The 12,465-nt window shown below is 40.9% G+C and overlaps 1 protein-coding gene across 1 annotated transcript in view; it reads left to right on the plus strand.

The window, feature by feature from the left end:
* Positions 1–12,465, plus strand: part of DNAH5 (dynein axonemal heavy chain 5) — a 290,518-nt gene that overhangs the window by 252,346 nt on the left and 25,707 nt on the right. The window contains exons 65-68 of the mRNA XM_013008527.2: positions 2,037–2,186; positions 6,252–6,497; positions 10,061–10,280; positions 12,221–12,426. Coding sequence (XP_012863981.1) covers positions 2,037–2,186; positions 6,252–6,497; positions 10,061–10,280; positions 12,221–12,426 — 822 coding nt within the window. The remainder of the gene's footprint in view (positions 1–2,036; positions 2,187–6,251; positions 6,498–10,060; positions 10,281–12,220; positions 12,427–12,465) is intronic.

The raw sequence follows: 12,465 nt of genomic DNA on the forward strand, positions 1-12,465 counted from the left end.
TCACCACCCATTTATCCCTCCGCCTTTCAATTAGCCCCACATGTGATTATCGGCCAGGCTGGCACAATTAACTAACTCACATAACAAGCCAGTTCCTGATGGAATGTGTTGGGTTCATGGAAGCTGGGGTTAAATTGGTACTGGCCAGGAAACAGGTTTTGGGTTTTGGAAAATAAGGTGACTGAACTAAATGTAGCTGCAACAATAGGCTCACACACAGAAACAATTGTGAGGGTGGGGTAGGACCCAGCAGTGTTTCATTCTGGTATGTGCAGGGTTAATATGGGTCAGAACTGCTTTGATGGCAATAACAACAGCAACAACAAAAACAATAACAATGAGAGAGAACTCAGATTGCCAGCAGGGTGATTGTTTTTCAGCCACAGGTTGAGAAATTGCTTTTGTTGGTTGGTTGGTTGGTTTTTGACTAGGTTCATTCATGAGTCTCCCAATTTGACTAGATGCTTCAATTCTGCTATATTTTTGCAGATAAAGTCCAACTGGCAATGATGTTTGCTATTACTACCATGCGCTTGAGGGGACAACCATTCTTTGGGGTCAATAGCAGTGTTTCAGGCCCTGTGAATGCTCTTCCATGCAATGGTCTTAGCCAAGTTGTCATTTCTTCACAGGGGTCCTTTATTTGTTATTGAAGTCACTCTCTTCTGGAGATTACCTATATTTTATGCCTGAAAACCCCTTCATACTACATCGTTGTGTTAGTCTGGGTAGGACTTGAGAAGCAAAATCATAGACACTCATATGTGTATAAGAAAGAGATTTATATAAAGAGTAATTGTACATTAAGAAAACTTCACAGCCCAGTTCAGATCAAGTCCATAAGACCAATATTAGCCCATATGTCCAATACCGATCTATAAAGTCCTCTTCAGCCTCACGAAACACATGCAATGACTCCGAAAGCTGGAAGGTCACAGGCCAGTGGGTGGGAAGTCTTGTGGATCCAGTGGCGTTATAAGGGAGCTCCACATGACTCCTTCAGCTCCAGCGCTCCAGCATAGCTCCATGTGTCTTGTCCACAACTATGTCTCCCAGGAAGTGAGTCAGTGTCCTGCCTCCAGTGAGCTATTTATCTCCTTAGTGCCTCCAAATAAAGTCTTCAGGTGATGACCTGATTGTCAGGCTAAACTCTATCCCTTCACTTGTAAGTCTCAATTTGACAACAGATTATGTAAATGCCACAATAATCTTTCATGATTAAAAGAGTTTATTATTTTTTTAACAGGATACTTTCAAAGTAAATACTTGGAATGATTTTTTCCTTTGACGAAACCCCAAGCAATACTTTCGGGACTTTCATCAAAGGGATTATGGCAGAGAATTTAAGATTATATTTATTTATAGGCCTCTTTTGTTTGTTCAATGACCTTTAGATGCTTGCCTATGTAATGCTGTGTCTCTTTGTTGTTAAGCCCCAAAGGATAATGAGTGTATCCTTTTTCTCATTTTCAATTGCTTAAAGCTAGCAGGTGTCTGATCATACATATGATGCATCTAGTTAGTCATATATTTCACATTACCCTAGACTACTAGAATATCGATCAAAATTTTTACCATTAAATTTTACATGTATTAAGTATCTTTGTTCTGGGCTGAAACAGTTTTGGGAAATGTGGAAACGTAGGCTAATGAAACTGGGTCCCTCATCCTGAGGGGATGGTAAGAGCAAATCAGACTTCCTTCAATTGATGGTAATGCGTTTCCACTGGTTTATTTATACTTAACATTTTTCTTGCCAAAAATATCGTAGAAGAATTTCTTGATGTGAGATCTCCCTATTTTGGGAACTAGCCATACGCTGGTGTTAATACAGACTCTCTTTGCAGAAAATCGCTTGTAACTTAGATTCTCAGACTATTTGACGTCCCGATATAACAATGCAAGGAATAAACAAGTGACACAATTCATATACTTCTGGAATGATCAGACTGCTTGATGAAAAAAGATCTGTGCATTGTTCCTGAAAGTTGTTTGTGTGGTTTGACACATTTTTTTACCCCCACTGGTATTTTCAGATCTCGAGAAATGAGAAAATATGGAAAATTTGGTTTGATAAGGAAAATCCTGAAGAGGAACCGCTTCCAAATGCCTATGATAAATCTCTCGATTGCTTCAGACGGCTTCTTCTGATTAGGTCCTGGTGTCCTGATCGAACCATTGCCCAAGTGAGAGAAACAGGGGAAGGGCAGGGGACATGGGAAAGGAGAGAAGAGAAGTGGGGGATGGGGAGGCAAAGCAGGGGGCAAAAGGGGAAGAGAGAGGGGAGAGGAGATTGAAGTATTAAGGAGAATTACCTTTTATATTTAAAGAAATATTTAAAATGTTCATCTCAGTGAGAATTTTCCAGTGCAGTCTCATGTGCTTGTCTATCCATGCAAATATGCACACTGTAAAAGCTAACATGAAGAAATGCTGTGAGGTATATAATACAGAGTGAATGAGAGAACCATATTTGTGTGCTTGACGACCAGGTAGAACATCAGGGTAATGTATTCTTCTGTAGTTGTATTTTATTATAACCCCCAAATAGTAGGCTATTCTGTTTTCTAGTACATAATATTACTTTGAGCAGGAAGGACGTCAAGAGGTTAAGAAGGGTGGGTGGACTAGACAGAGGCTCTAGCCTTTAACATTTGCCTAGGAAGTGTCAATATGCAAGAAAGGAATCGGGCCTAGAACTACAAGGGAGCTTCAAAAAGTTTGTGGGGGAAAAGCTATCTTTTAATTCCATTTTTTCATGAACTTGGTGAACCACTCATATTTGAATTGTCTGAAAAATTTCAATGTGATTCCTGCCTCAAGAAGATCTACTTTTTCAGAGATCTGTTGAGTCTTGCCTTCACATATGAAAAGACACGTTTCTAATATTCGGCACAAGTTGGTTCCCGAAGGACTTCTTCAAATAAACTGTAGAGTACTGATAGGCCAGGCTATGGAATGGAATGAAGGATGCTCTGCCCTTTACTGTCCAGAAGGGGTGTTAAAAACATGGGGCATAACCACCGCCAGGTCCACTTGGTCCACTGTGGAACCATAGAAACAACCACATTCAGAGATTTATTGAGAAAAGAAAAATGAGTTTTGCAACACAGGGCACCTTTCCTCATTTTTTCTTCTGAACTTCATTACTTTTATCCTGCCCAAATGAATTGTCAAAAAGACTTGCCTTATTTCACAGCAGTATGGAAGGGAATGTCGGAGCAGCTTCTTGCTCTCTTTTTCTTTGACAGAAAACATAGTTTTTTCAACAGTGCAGTGTAAGTCTGTGTGAGCCCATTGGCACAGCCACTGTCCATCCATCTTGCCAAGGGCCTTTCTTTTCTTTGTGACTCTCCTACTTTACCAGGAATGAAATCCTTTTCTGGGGATTGGTGTCTCTTGATAACGTGTCCACAGTACTTGAGACGAAGTCTCATCATCCTTGCCTCTGATGAGCATTCTAGCTGTGCTTCTTCTCTGACAAGTCTGTTTGTTCTTTCGGCAGTCCATGGTACGTTCAGTAGTTTTTGATAACACTATCATTCAAATGCATCTGGAGTTTAGAATTTCATAACATATGGGAAGGTATAATTCAATTCATAAAACACCCTCTAAGCTTGGCCATTTTAATTACTGCCTCCATACTGCATGGATGCAGAAATAAAGAAGTCCAAAGCCACATGACCAGATGAGTAGAATAAGATTCTGAGCCTGGCAATTTAGCTCAACCTGGTGCCTAATTTCTGTACTTATTGAGATGTTGGAAGTTAGATGTTGGAAGGTAAGGGAGTGGGTAGAGAGAAAGACCCCACCAGAGTCAATAGCATCCCAACACAGACAGGATTCTGTAATGGGATTCAAATAACTTACTACCGGTCTGCTCACCTAATGGATGCTTTAAGTATAAAAAAATTATATATCAAAAGGTAGTTTATTGTTCCATGATACTAGAACATCACTGTTGCCAGACGGACATTATAAAAGAGTAAGGCAAGCAAATTTGTGATTTCTACCTTAGAACCCTGATTGCAAGTGCCATTTAACAATGGGTTCACCAAACTCAATAAAAAATCAGATATTGGCGCTGCCAAATAGGTACAAACAGACTGCATCCCACCACTGAGAATAAGTCTGACTGGTAACAGAAAAGAACCAGAGGGACAGCCTCCTAGCAACTCCTGAAGTTCCCTGTCCAGGTAGAGTTGTGAACTAGACAATTTGGTCTTCGGTCTTCCCTTCCTGCTGAAAATCATTCTGCTCCCAGGGGGTTGGATGTCTTTCAGAAACCTCAAACTAGAGCAGACTGCTTTGATTCTGGTTCAGATCCTACATCCTCGGACATCCTCGTCTACCATTAATGCTTATAGGCATCCTCTCTTGGGCACCATCTATGTAGCACCCACTTCTGGTGTCCTATCTAATAATAGAGATTAGTGTTAACAGTTAGCAGTTATTGGGAAGAACAAGGTCACTGTCTGGGCTGGCTATCCAGCCCCTTCTGCAGTTATAACCTTGAGCTTGCCCTGGAGTTGAGTCCCAAAGGAGACAGTTCAATAATGGGAACTTACTGGGAATTCAGGTTGGCAGAGCAGATGCTTGAGCTGTTGAGACTTGTAAGTTCCTTGGGTAATGCCTCTTTGCCCACCCTACTATTGAAAGAGTTGGACTAGTAACTTCCTGTTCCGGGAAGATACTTCAATTCCTTTCTTTCCTGAAAAACATTCGAAAGTACACTCAATTTAAACCTCCACTCAACTGGTCCCCTAGCAAGACACTTCTCTTTGGTGCCTCCACTGTTCGGTGTCTCAGAGGTGATCAAAGACGGACCCTTGAAGTAAAAAGACTGAATGAAAGACCAGAAGGCAATGTAATTATTGTCCACCCATATAGTATCTAAGACATGAAAGCTAATATATAAAATTATAAAATTTCATGATTGAGAAGCATCGGGGTTATGGTTTCGTTTTATAGAAAACATTATTACTTTTTTGGCAGAAAGAACAGAGAAGAATTCATAGGAGACTATTAACCAATTGTTGACCGAGACCTACTCATCCAGGTCCCGTTTGTGCTGCACTTTTAAAATGTGGTCAGCAATCCTAAAATCCTTTCCTGTGTCTGATTTTCAAACTCACAGTGCTTGACCACGCTCTGAAACTGATTATAGGGTGATACGTATTTGTGTTCCTACACGGCGGAGCTACAGTTCCGACATAAAACCCTGAGATGGTGCACTCCACACCATCTCTACTGCCATCTTGATAAGAGGCCCTATCGGGACATGTCAGGGCAGGTGGCTTGCAGTTCACTCACTCCAGGGGGCCGATGGGACTTGCTACTCCTGTAGAGTTACAGTCTCCGAAACCATCAGGGGAAGTTGTATCCTCTCTTAGAGGTTCTACATGAGTCAGAATTGACTCCATGACAATGCATTTTTTTAATTGGGGATATTGCTACTACAGATAGAGGAAACAGAGTTAGCAAGTAGTGATGGTTTGGGCTTTGGAATGATAAAAATATGTAGTAGTAGAAAGTAGTATGGATTGAAGAAAAAGTGCTCTTGGTTGATGTCACAGAATGCAAATTTTGCTACATACATAGAATATTTATGAGCTAAGGGTTTATAATTTTCATTTACTCATTCAATAAATAGTCATTCAATAATGATCAATTCGACTCATTAAATTCTGGGAATTTTGCTGCTTGCTTAATTATTTAGATACATATTTATTTCCCTCAAAACATCTTAAATGATAAGAATTTCTCACATTTTTATTTTGTATCTATAGCAAGAAGCAGCAATTCAAATAGGTTCCAGAGACCAAACCCCAAACCCATTGCCATTGAGTCCATTCTGGTGCCACACAGGCTTTCTAAGGCTGTGAATCTTTGGGGGAGCAAGTAGCTTCATCTTTCTCTTGTGGGGAAGCTGGTGGGTTTGAACCACTGACTTTGTAGTTGGTAACCCAATGCATAACTGACAGTCCCACTAGGGCTACTAGGTTTCAGAGAAGTAATGGAAACATTTGAATTCTGTTCTTCAACTGAGTAATTTTTGTTTGGAAAGTGACACTGTCTCCACCCCAACAAATGGGGATCAAATTAACCCACAATAAACAAACAAAAACTCTCAGCCAGGCATACTGTGGGCACCAGTAACATAGTATAACGACAGGAACTTTGAAAAACCATATTGCATGCTTTACATGGAGCAGTTGGGCTATGAGTGACTCCTGTCCTGTTTTTGGTAGGCCCGCAAGTACATCATGGACTCCATGGGAGAAAACTATGCCGAAGGTGTTATCCTGGACTTGGAAAAGACGTGGGAGGAATCAGATCCTCGAACGCCACTCATCTGTCTTCTGTCGATGGGTTCAGACCCCACAGATTCCATCATTGCCTTGGGGAAGAGATTGAAGATAGAGACCCGCTATGTGTCCATGGGCCAGGGCCAAGAGGTCCATGCCCGCAAGCTGCTGCAGCAGACCATGGCCAGTGTAAGGCCAGGCATTTAAATTTGTCTTACCTTGTCAGAGAGCAACACGGAGAAGAACATATGAATCATTAGAAGAGTTTGGATTTACATGATGCATGCTCCTTACTAAGCCGTGAAAAGTATAATATCTATTAGACACGGATATTATTTTAACATAAAACATTGTTTTGCACTGTGAAAAATACTGGTTTCACAGAAAAACAGATACAATTTAAAACATTCGTTGAGAACTCACTCAACCTGAACATCTCATTTTCCACTCCTGGTGCAAAGATAGCGTTGTTATAAGAATGTGAAACATGAACATTAATGGGGTCTTGTGTAATTTAAAATTAAGATAAATAAGGAGAGCATCAGGTAACTAAACTAGACTTTAAAGAGAGCAATTTTAACTCCAGTCTATACCTGTGTTCTGTTTAGGAATCTATTAAGTTCAAATAAAATAAACCAAATCCGTATTATTACCATGTGTATAACTTGTTAGAGATATTAGTGTTTTAAAAGTTATGTTTAAAAAAAGGTTGCATGAAATGATTTGTGGTAACAAGGAAAAATAAACCAACGACCCAAGGAGAGAAAAATGTATGATCTACTCAGTAAGAAGAAAATCGGATGTTTAACATAGAGTCCTGCAGTGTGGTGCTTTGGGTTAGGCAGTGAGCTGTTCACTGTAAGGCCTCCAGTTCAAATCCACCAGTTGCTCTACGGGGGAAATATGAGGCTGTCTGCTCCCATAAAGACTGGCAATCTTGGAAGTCCTACTCAGAGTCACCCTGAGTCAAAACCGACTCACTGGCAGTGGGTTGGGTGTGGCTAGTAGAGCAATTCCAAAGAAGCAACAGGGCGAAACAACTTCAAGGTGGCGACTGTCCTCAGTTTTCCCACCGGGAAGCTTAGCTAGCGCAGCATGCCCCTTCCTACTGGATGGAAGAGAGCATCTGCAGCCGCAGGTTGCCGTTGTCTTGTATTGAGCATGCTCTGATTTGGATCGTGAGCAGTATCAACAGCAGTTTTCAGGGAGCACAGAGCAGGCAGTCTATTGAGCAGTGCTATATTTCTGAAGGAAATATTAGGGATTATGTGATATGATGTAAATGGCTGGTTCATATGGAACTCCACTAAGGTTTTAGATCTGGCACTTGGTTTGTTTGGGGACTGAGTACAAACACAGGCAAACGTACTAATTGCTGGTGATTCTGACTCCAGGTAACTCCAGGTGCTCCCAGGTAGAATTTTATGTTTCAGAGAAGGACAGCACAAAGAGCTCTCAATGTCTTGGTCTTTTGGGAGTGGGTTTTCAGACATTTCATCCCAGGTGCCTCTGGGTCAATTCTAACTACCAACTTTTTGGTCAGTAGCTGAATGTTAATGAGTTGGGGCCATGTGAGGATTAACCTAAAAGACCCAAAGTGAGCTACAGGGTCAGGAGAACACCTACCAGTGGTAGATTAGAAAAAAATAGATATTGTACATGACTTTAGCAAAGATAATTCTGTAGATTAGGTATGGAGAAAATTATTATTGTTTAACCTGTTTTTTTTCTTGGATTTGTTTTACATTCTGAAACCAGTCTGCTATATCTACAGAAAACATTGTACATGAATTATGCTGATTATTTCAAGGCTCCTGTATTTGGGGTGGCCATATTCCACATTCTAAAGATCACAGCTCTGGCTGCTAACATTATGGGGACTTAGAGGAGAAGGGAGCTTCCTTCCCCTGTTTTGAGGAGTGTTGGATTTGAACCAGCATTTCTGTTTTGGCCACATCATCTCCCATCACCTTCAGAGGTATTGCATGCCTCCAACTCTTTTGTTTTTATGGTTATTTGAGCATATAATTAATGTATTATACAATTCAATGGTTTAACTATATTAAAGATAGTTGTGCAATCATCACCACAATCAATTTTAGAAAATTTTCTTTTTTTTGTATCCGTAATTATTAGCTCCCATTACTTCCCAAGTTCCCTTCCATAACTCTAAGGAACTACTCATCTCGCTACTGTCCCTATCCTATCCCAGATTTCCTTTAAAAAATCATACAAAAGCCCCCCCCCCCCAACAACAACAAAAACACAGCAAAACCTCAATCCAAAGGAAATAAGAATAGGAACTCAAACAAATTAAAAACCTGTCAAAAGGAAAAACAAATGATAATATTTTAAATTTTAACCTGACTACACATCAGTAACTAACTTTCTAAGGCCCTCTCTAAAGGCAAGGATGTTCTCAACACCTGTCAGTGATCTGAGGGGATTCAATGGAGGCTTAATCTATGTGGGGACTATGCAAAGGGCTATTGGGCTTTCACTGCCATACATAGTCTTCTGCAAGCCGAGTGTTCAGAACTTAAGCTAGAATATGATTCCCCCCTATGATCTTGTATTTTATTATTTATAATCCTTATATCACAGGGGCTGGTGTGCTCCTTCTGAGTGGACTTAGACACACCTCACTTAGATGACTGCATGTTTTAAGAAAAGCCTTTAAAACCCAGATGTTATTCTTGCAAATAGCTGGACATCACCTAATTTCTTCACCACACTTTGCTATAACACCCATCTTTTCAGTGACCACTTCATGAGGCATGGCATCTACTCTTTGAGTGTTTTAAATTAGATTACATTTCAGTTTACCTCAATGCCAGTTTAGGAGTCAGCTTTCTTGAGTCTGTTTTAACACCTGCCAAAGGTATTGCCACAAAGTCAAAGTCACTGTCATGGAGTTGTTCTGATTCCCAGTGACTCTAAAGGAAGAGCAGAACTGTCCCTGTGGGTTTCTGAGACTGTAAATCTTTACAGGTGTAGAAAGCCTCATCTTCCTAAGGAGTACCTGGTGGTTTTGAACTGCTGGCCTTGTGGTTAGCAGCCCAATGCACAAACCACTATGCCACCAAGACTCTTTAGCAATGGGTACTAGGTATTTTATATTAAATTTGCTATGGAGTCAGCTCCAACTTGTGGTAATTTCATGAGTAGAACACAAGTAGAACTGTGCTCCGTGGGGCTTTCAATGGCTGGTTTTTTCCTTCAGAAATTGATTGCCAAAACAGTCTTCTGAGGTGCCTCTCGGTAGACTTGACTTGTAAAGCTCTCAGTTGGCAGCTGCGTGCCAACCAGAGACCACTGAATCTTTTTAAAGTATGACCATTATTAACTTCACCCTTGCTATCTTTGTTCTTCAGAGTTCATGCCTTAAAAAGCATCCATCTTCTTTGCAGTTGTAGTAGGATTTGGGGAGGGCACAGCATTAAAGGGATCCTTCCCATGAGCCATTGCCACTTGCAAGCACCATGATCACTTCTCTTTTTTCACTTTGGTTGTTTTCACGGCTGCTGCCTCATAGGATTACTCTATTGGCCTTCAGTTACACCGCGAGACACAATGCAGGGAACAGGGAAGGGAAATCCCTTCTCTCAATGCAGTCACTGAAATCTTAGGCTTGACCTACCTGCGTTTCCAGTGGCTAATATGCGAGCTGTTTAATGTCTGTAGGATTATTGCTTTTAGTCTCTTCTTGAAACCTGAAGCAGCCACGTTTCTATGTGTTGTCATTGGCTCAGGGAGGATGGGCACTTCTGCAGAACTGCCACCTGGGACTCGATTTCATGGATGAGCTCATGGACATAATTACAGAGACAGAGGCTGTCCATGAGGCTTTCCGCCTATGGATGACCACCGAGGTCCATAAGCAGTTCCCCATCACACTCCTTCAGATGTCCATTAAATTTGCCAACGAGCCTCCACAGGGCCTCCGGGCAGGACTGAAAAGAACATACAGCGGTGAGTGGAGGCAGGCCTTTGAGCCCACAGGCACGTGCTGTACTTACAGTGTTTGATGAAGGACATTGTAAAACAGTTTGCTGGGTTGCAGTTCTATCAGGTGGAACGGTCACTGAACTCTGGTGGTGGCCCTCGTGAGTCAGAATCTAGGTAGACCGTGGTCCAAAGATGACAGGAAATCGGGACTCTACCTAGGTCCTCCAGCTATATACCTGTATCAGAAAACATTAAAGTGATAATTCTGTCCCGTTTAGTCATTGTGTTCCATGGGGTGGTTTTGTCATAGGGTTTCATACCCTTCCAAGAGAAGAAACGGAATTAAAATTATGGACCACCTGCATTTTGTTCAGGCCATATGTCGGGATGTTAGTGACCCTCACTTAATGGTATCTCCAGGATTGGCAAATGCAGAGAGAGCAGGGGGGTCATGATTTCAGTGCTAAAGGAACATTGAGGGTCTCTGTGCAATGATCCAAATCTTTTGGGAGTAGATAGTAGTCATGTAACCCTGAATTGTACACTTCAAGATGGTTAAAATGTCAACTTTTATGTTACAGTTGGTTTACTACCAGTTTTAAAGTAAGTGAATCATGACAATAAAAAGAAATGCAAATGTCCCTTCAATCACCGGTGGAACAGACTATGCTCGTTGCTTCATAGACTGTGTGAGAAAGTTGTAAATATATAAGTAACACAGCCTTTCCACTTCAACTTTTTGCCCATGGTGGAACCAATTACACTGGTCATTTTATGCAACCATCACCATTGTCTACTGCCATCGTCTCGGCCCCCATACGTAGAAACCTCATGCTAGCAAAGCAAAGAGCCCTTTCCTGCCCAACCCTGGCTCCCACTTTTAACTCTGGCCTCTAGTCTATTCTAAGTGTTTCATATTAGTTCCATTCTTAGGAAGACTCAAGAGAGCTCAGAGCATCTATGCTAATAGCCACCTGTACACCAATGTTCATTGTAGCACATGTCCCAGTCACCAAAAGGTGGAAACAATCCAAGTGGCCATTAGTTGAGAAGCTGAGATGTATGGTATAATGTATACTGTGCATATGCAATGGGGCTTTACTGCAGAGGGAAGTGAATCCCTGATACATGCCATGACACAGATGGACTTATTATTTTGAGTGAATTAAGTCAACCACAGGAAGAAAAATACTGTACCATCTCACATATGGCTCATGGATTTGGGCCTGTGGCTCGTGGTCATGCATAGAGCATGAAATTTGGGGTCAGGTAGCCTGATTCTGCTCATTCCTTTGACCAGAGTTTTGCTTGCTTGGATAATAGTTAGGACCACATCCTGAGAGGCAATCCCTCGCCTGTAAAATAGGGATAATAAAATATACCTAGGAGCATTGAAATACATTTTCTTAAATAGTGTAAATAATAATAGTAATAATGATCACTGTGAATATATTTTTGGCTGAAATATCTGCAGAGAGATGATTTTGAGTGTGGCTAACAAGATTCAACTTCCTTTCATTCTACAAGGAATGTGAGAACAAAAGGGAAGTAGAAGAATGATGACAGTAAAATTAAATAAAAATAACAACAATAATTTAATTGTAAATAAAATAGTACCTATGGAAGCCCTTTGCAACCCGAGCACATGCCCAATTATTATTTTTATTCATCGTTTTACTATCATCATTTTATTATCTCTATTTGATGCCCACAATACCATGTTTAATGAGCAGGCATTGAGTTGTTGGGAACTCCTCTGTCCACATCACCTCTGAGCAGATTATTTTCAGAGAGAAATGTTCGGTAGATATCAAAAGTCAAATTACAATTTTCATGTGAGTGCAAAGAAATAATTCTAAATAAGTGAAATTTAGTATCAGGAAGTTACAAAATATAATTTATTAAAGTAGTAGAAAATGAAATGTATGAAAAATGATGCGTTTCCTACCAACTGTCTCCAATAGGAGTGAGCCAGGACCTGCTGGATGTGAGCACTGTAATGCAGTGGAAGCCCATGCTGTATGCAGTGGCTTTCCTGCACTCCACGGTCCAGGAAAGGCGCAAATTTGGACCACTTGGCTGGAATATACCCTATGAGTTCAATCAAGCAGATTTTAATGCTACTGTGCAGTTCATCCAAAACCACCTGGATGACATGGATATCAAAAAGGTACTACAGGGGATGTTGCCTGTGGCAATGGTGGGACTG

The sequence above is a fragment of the Echinops telfairi genome, unplaced genomic scaffold (genome assembly GCF_000313985.2).
Source record: "Echinops telfairi isolate 266 unplaced genomic scaffold, ASM31398v2 ScPeMD7_7469;HRSCAF=8507_1, whole genome shotgun sequence".
Lineage (NCBI taxonomy): Eukaryota > Metazoa > Chordata > Mammalia > Afrosoricida > Tenrecidae > Echinops > Echinops telfairi.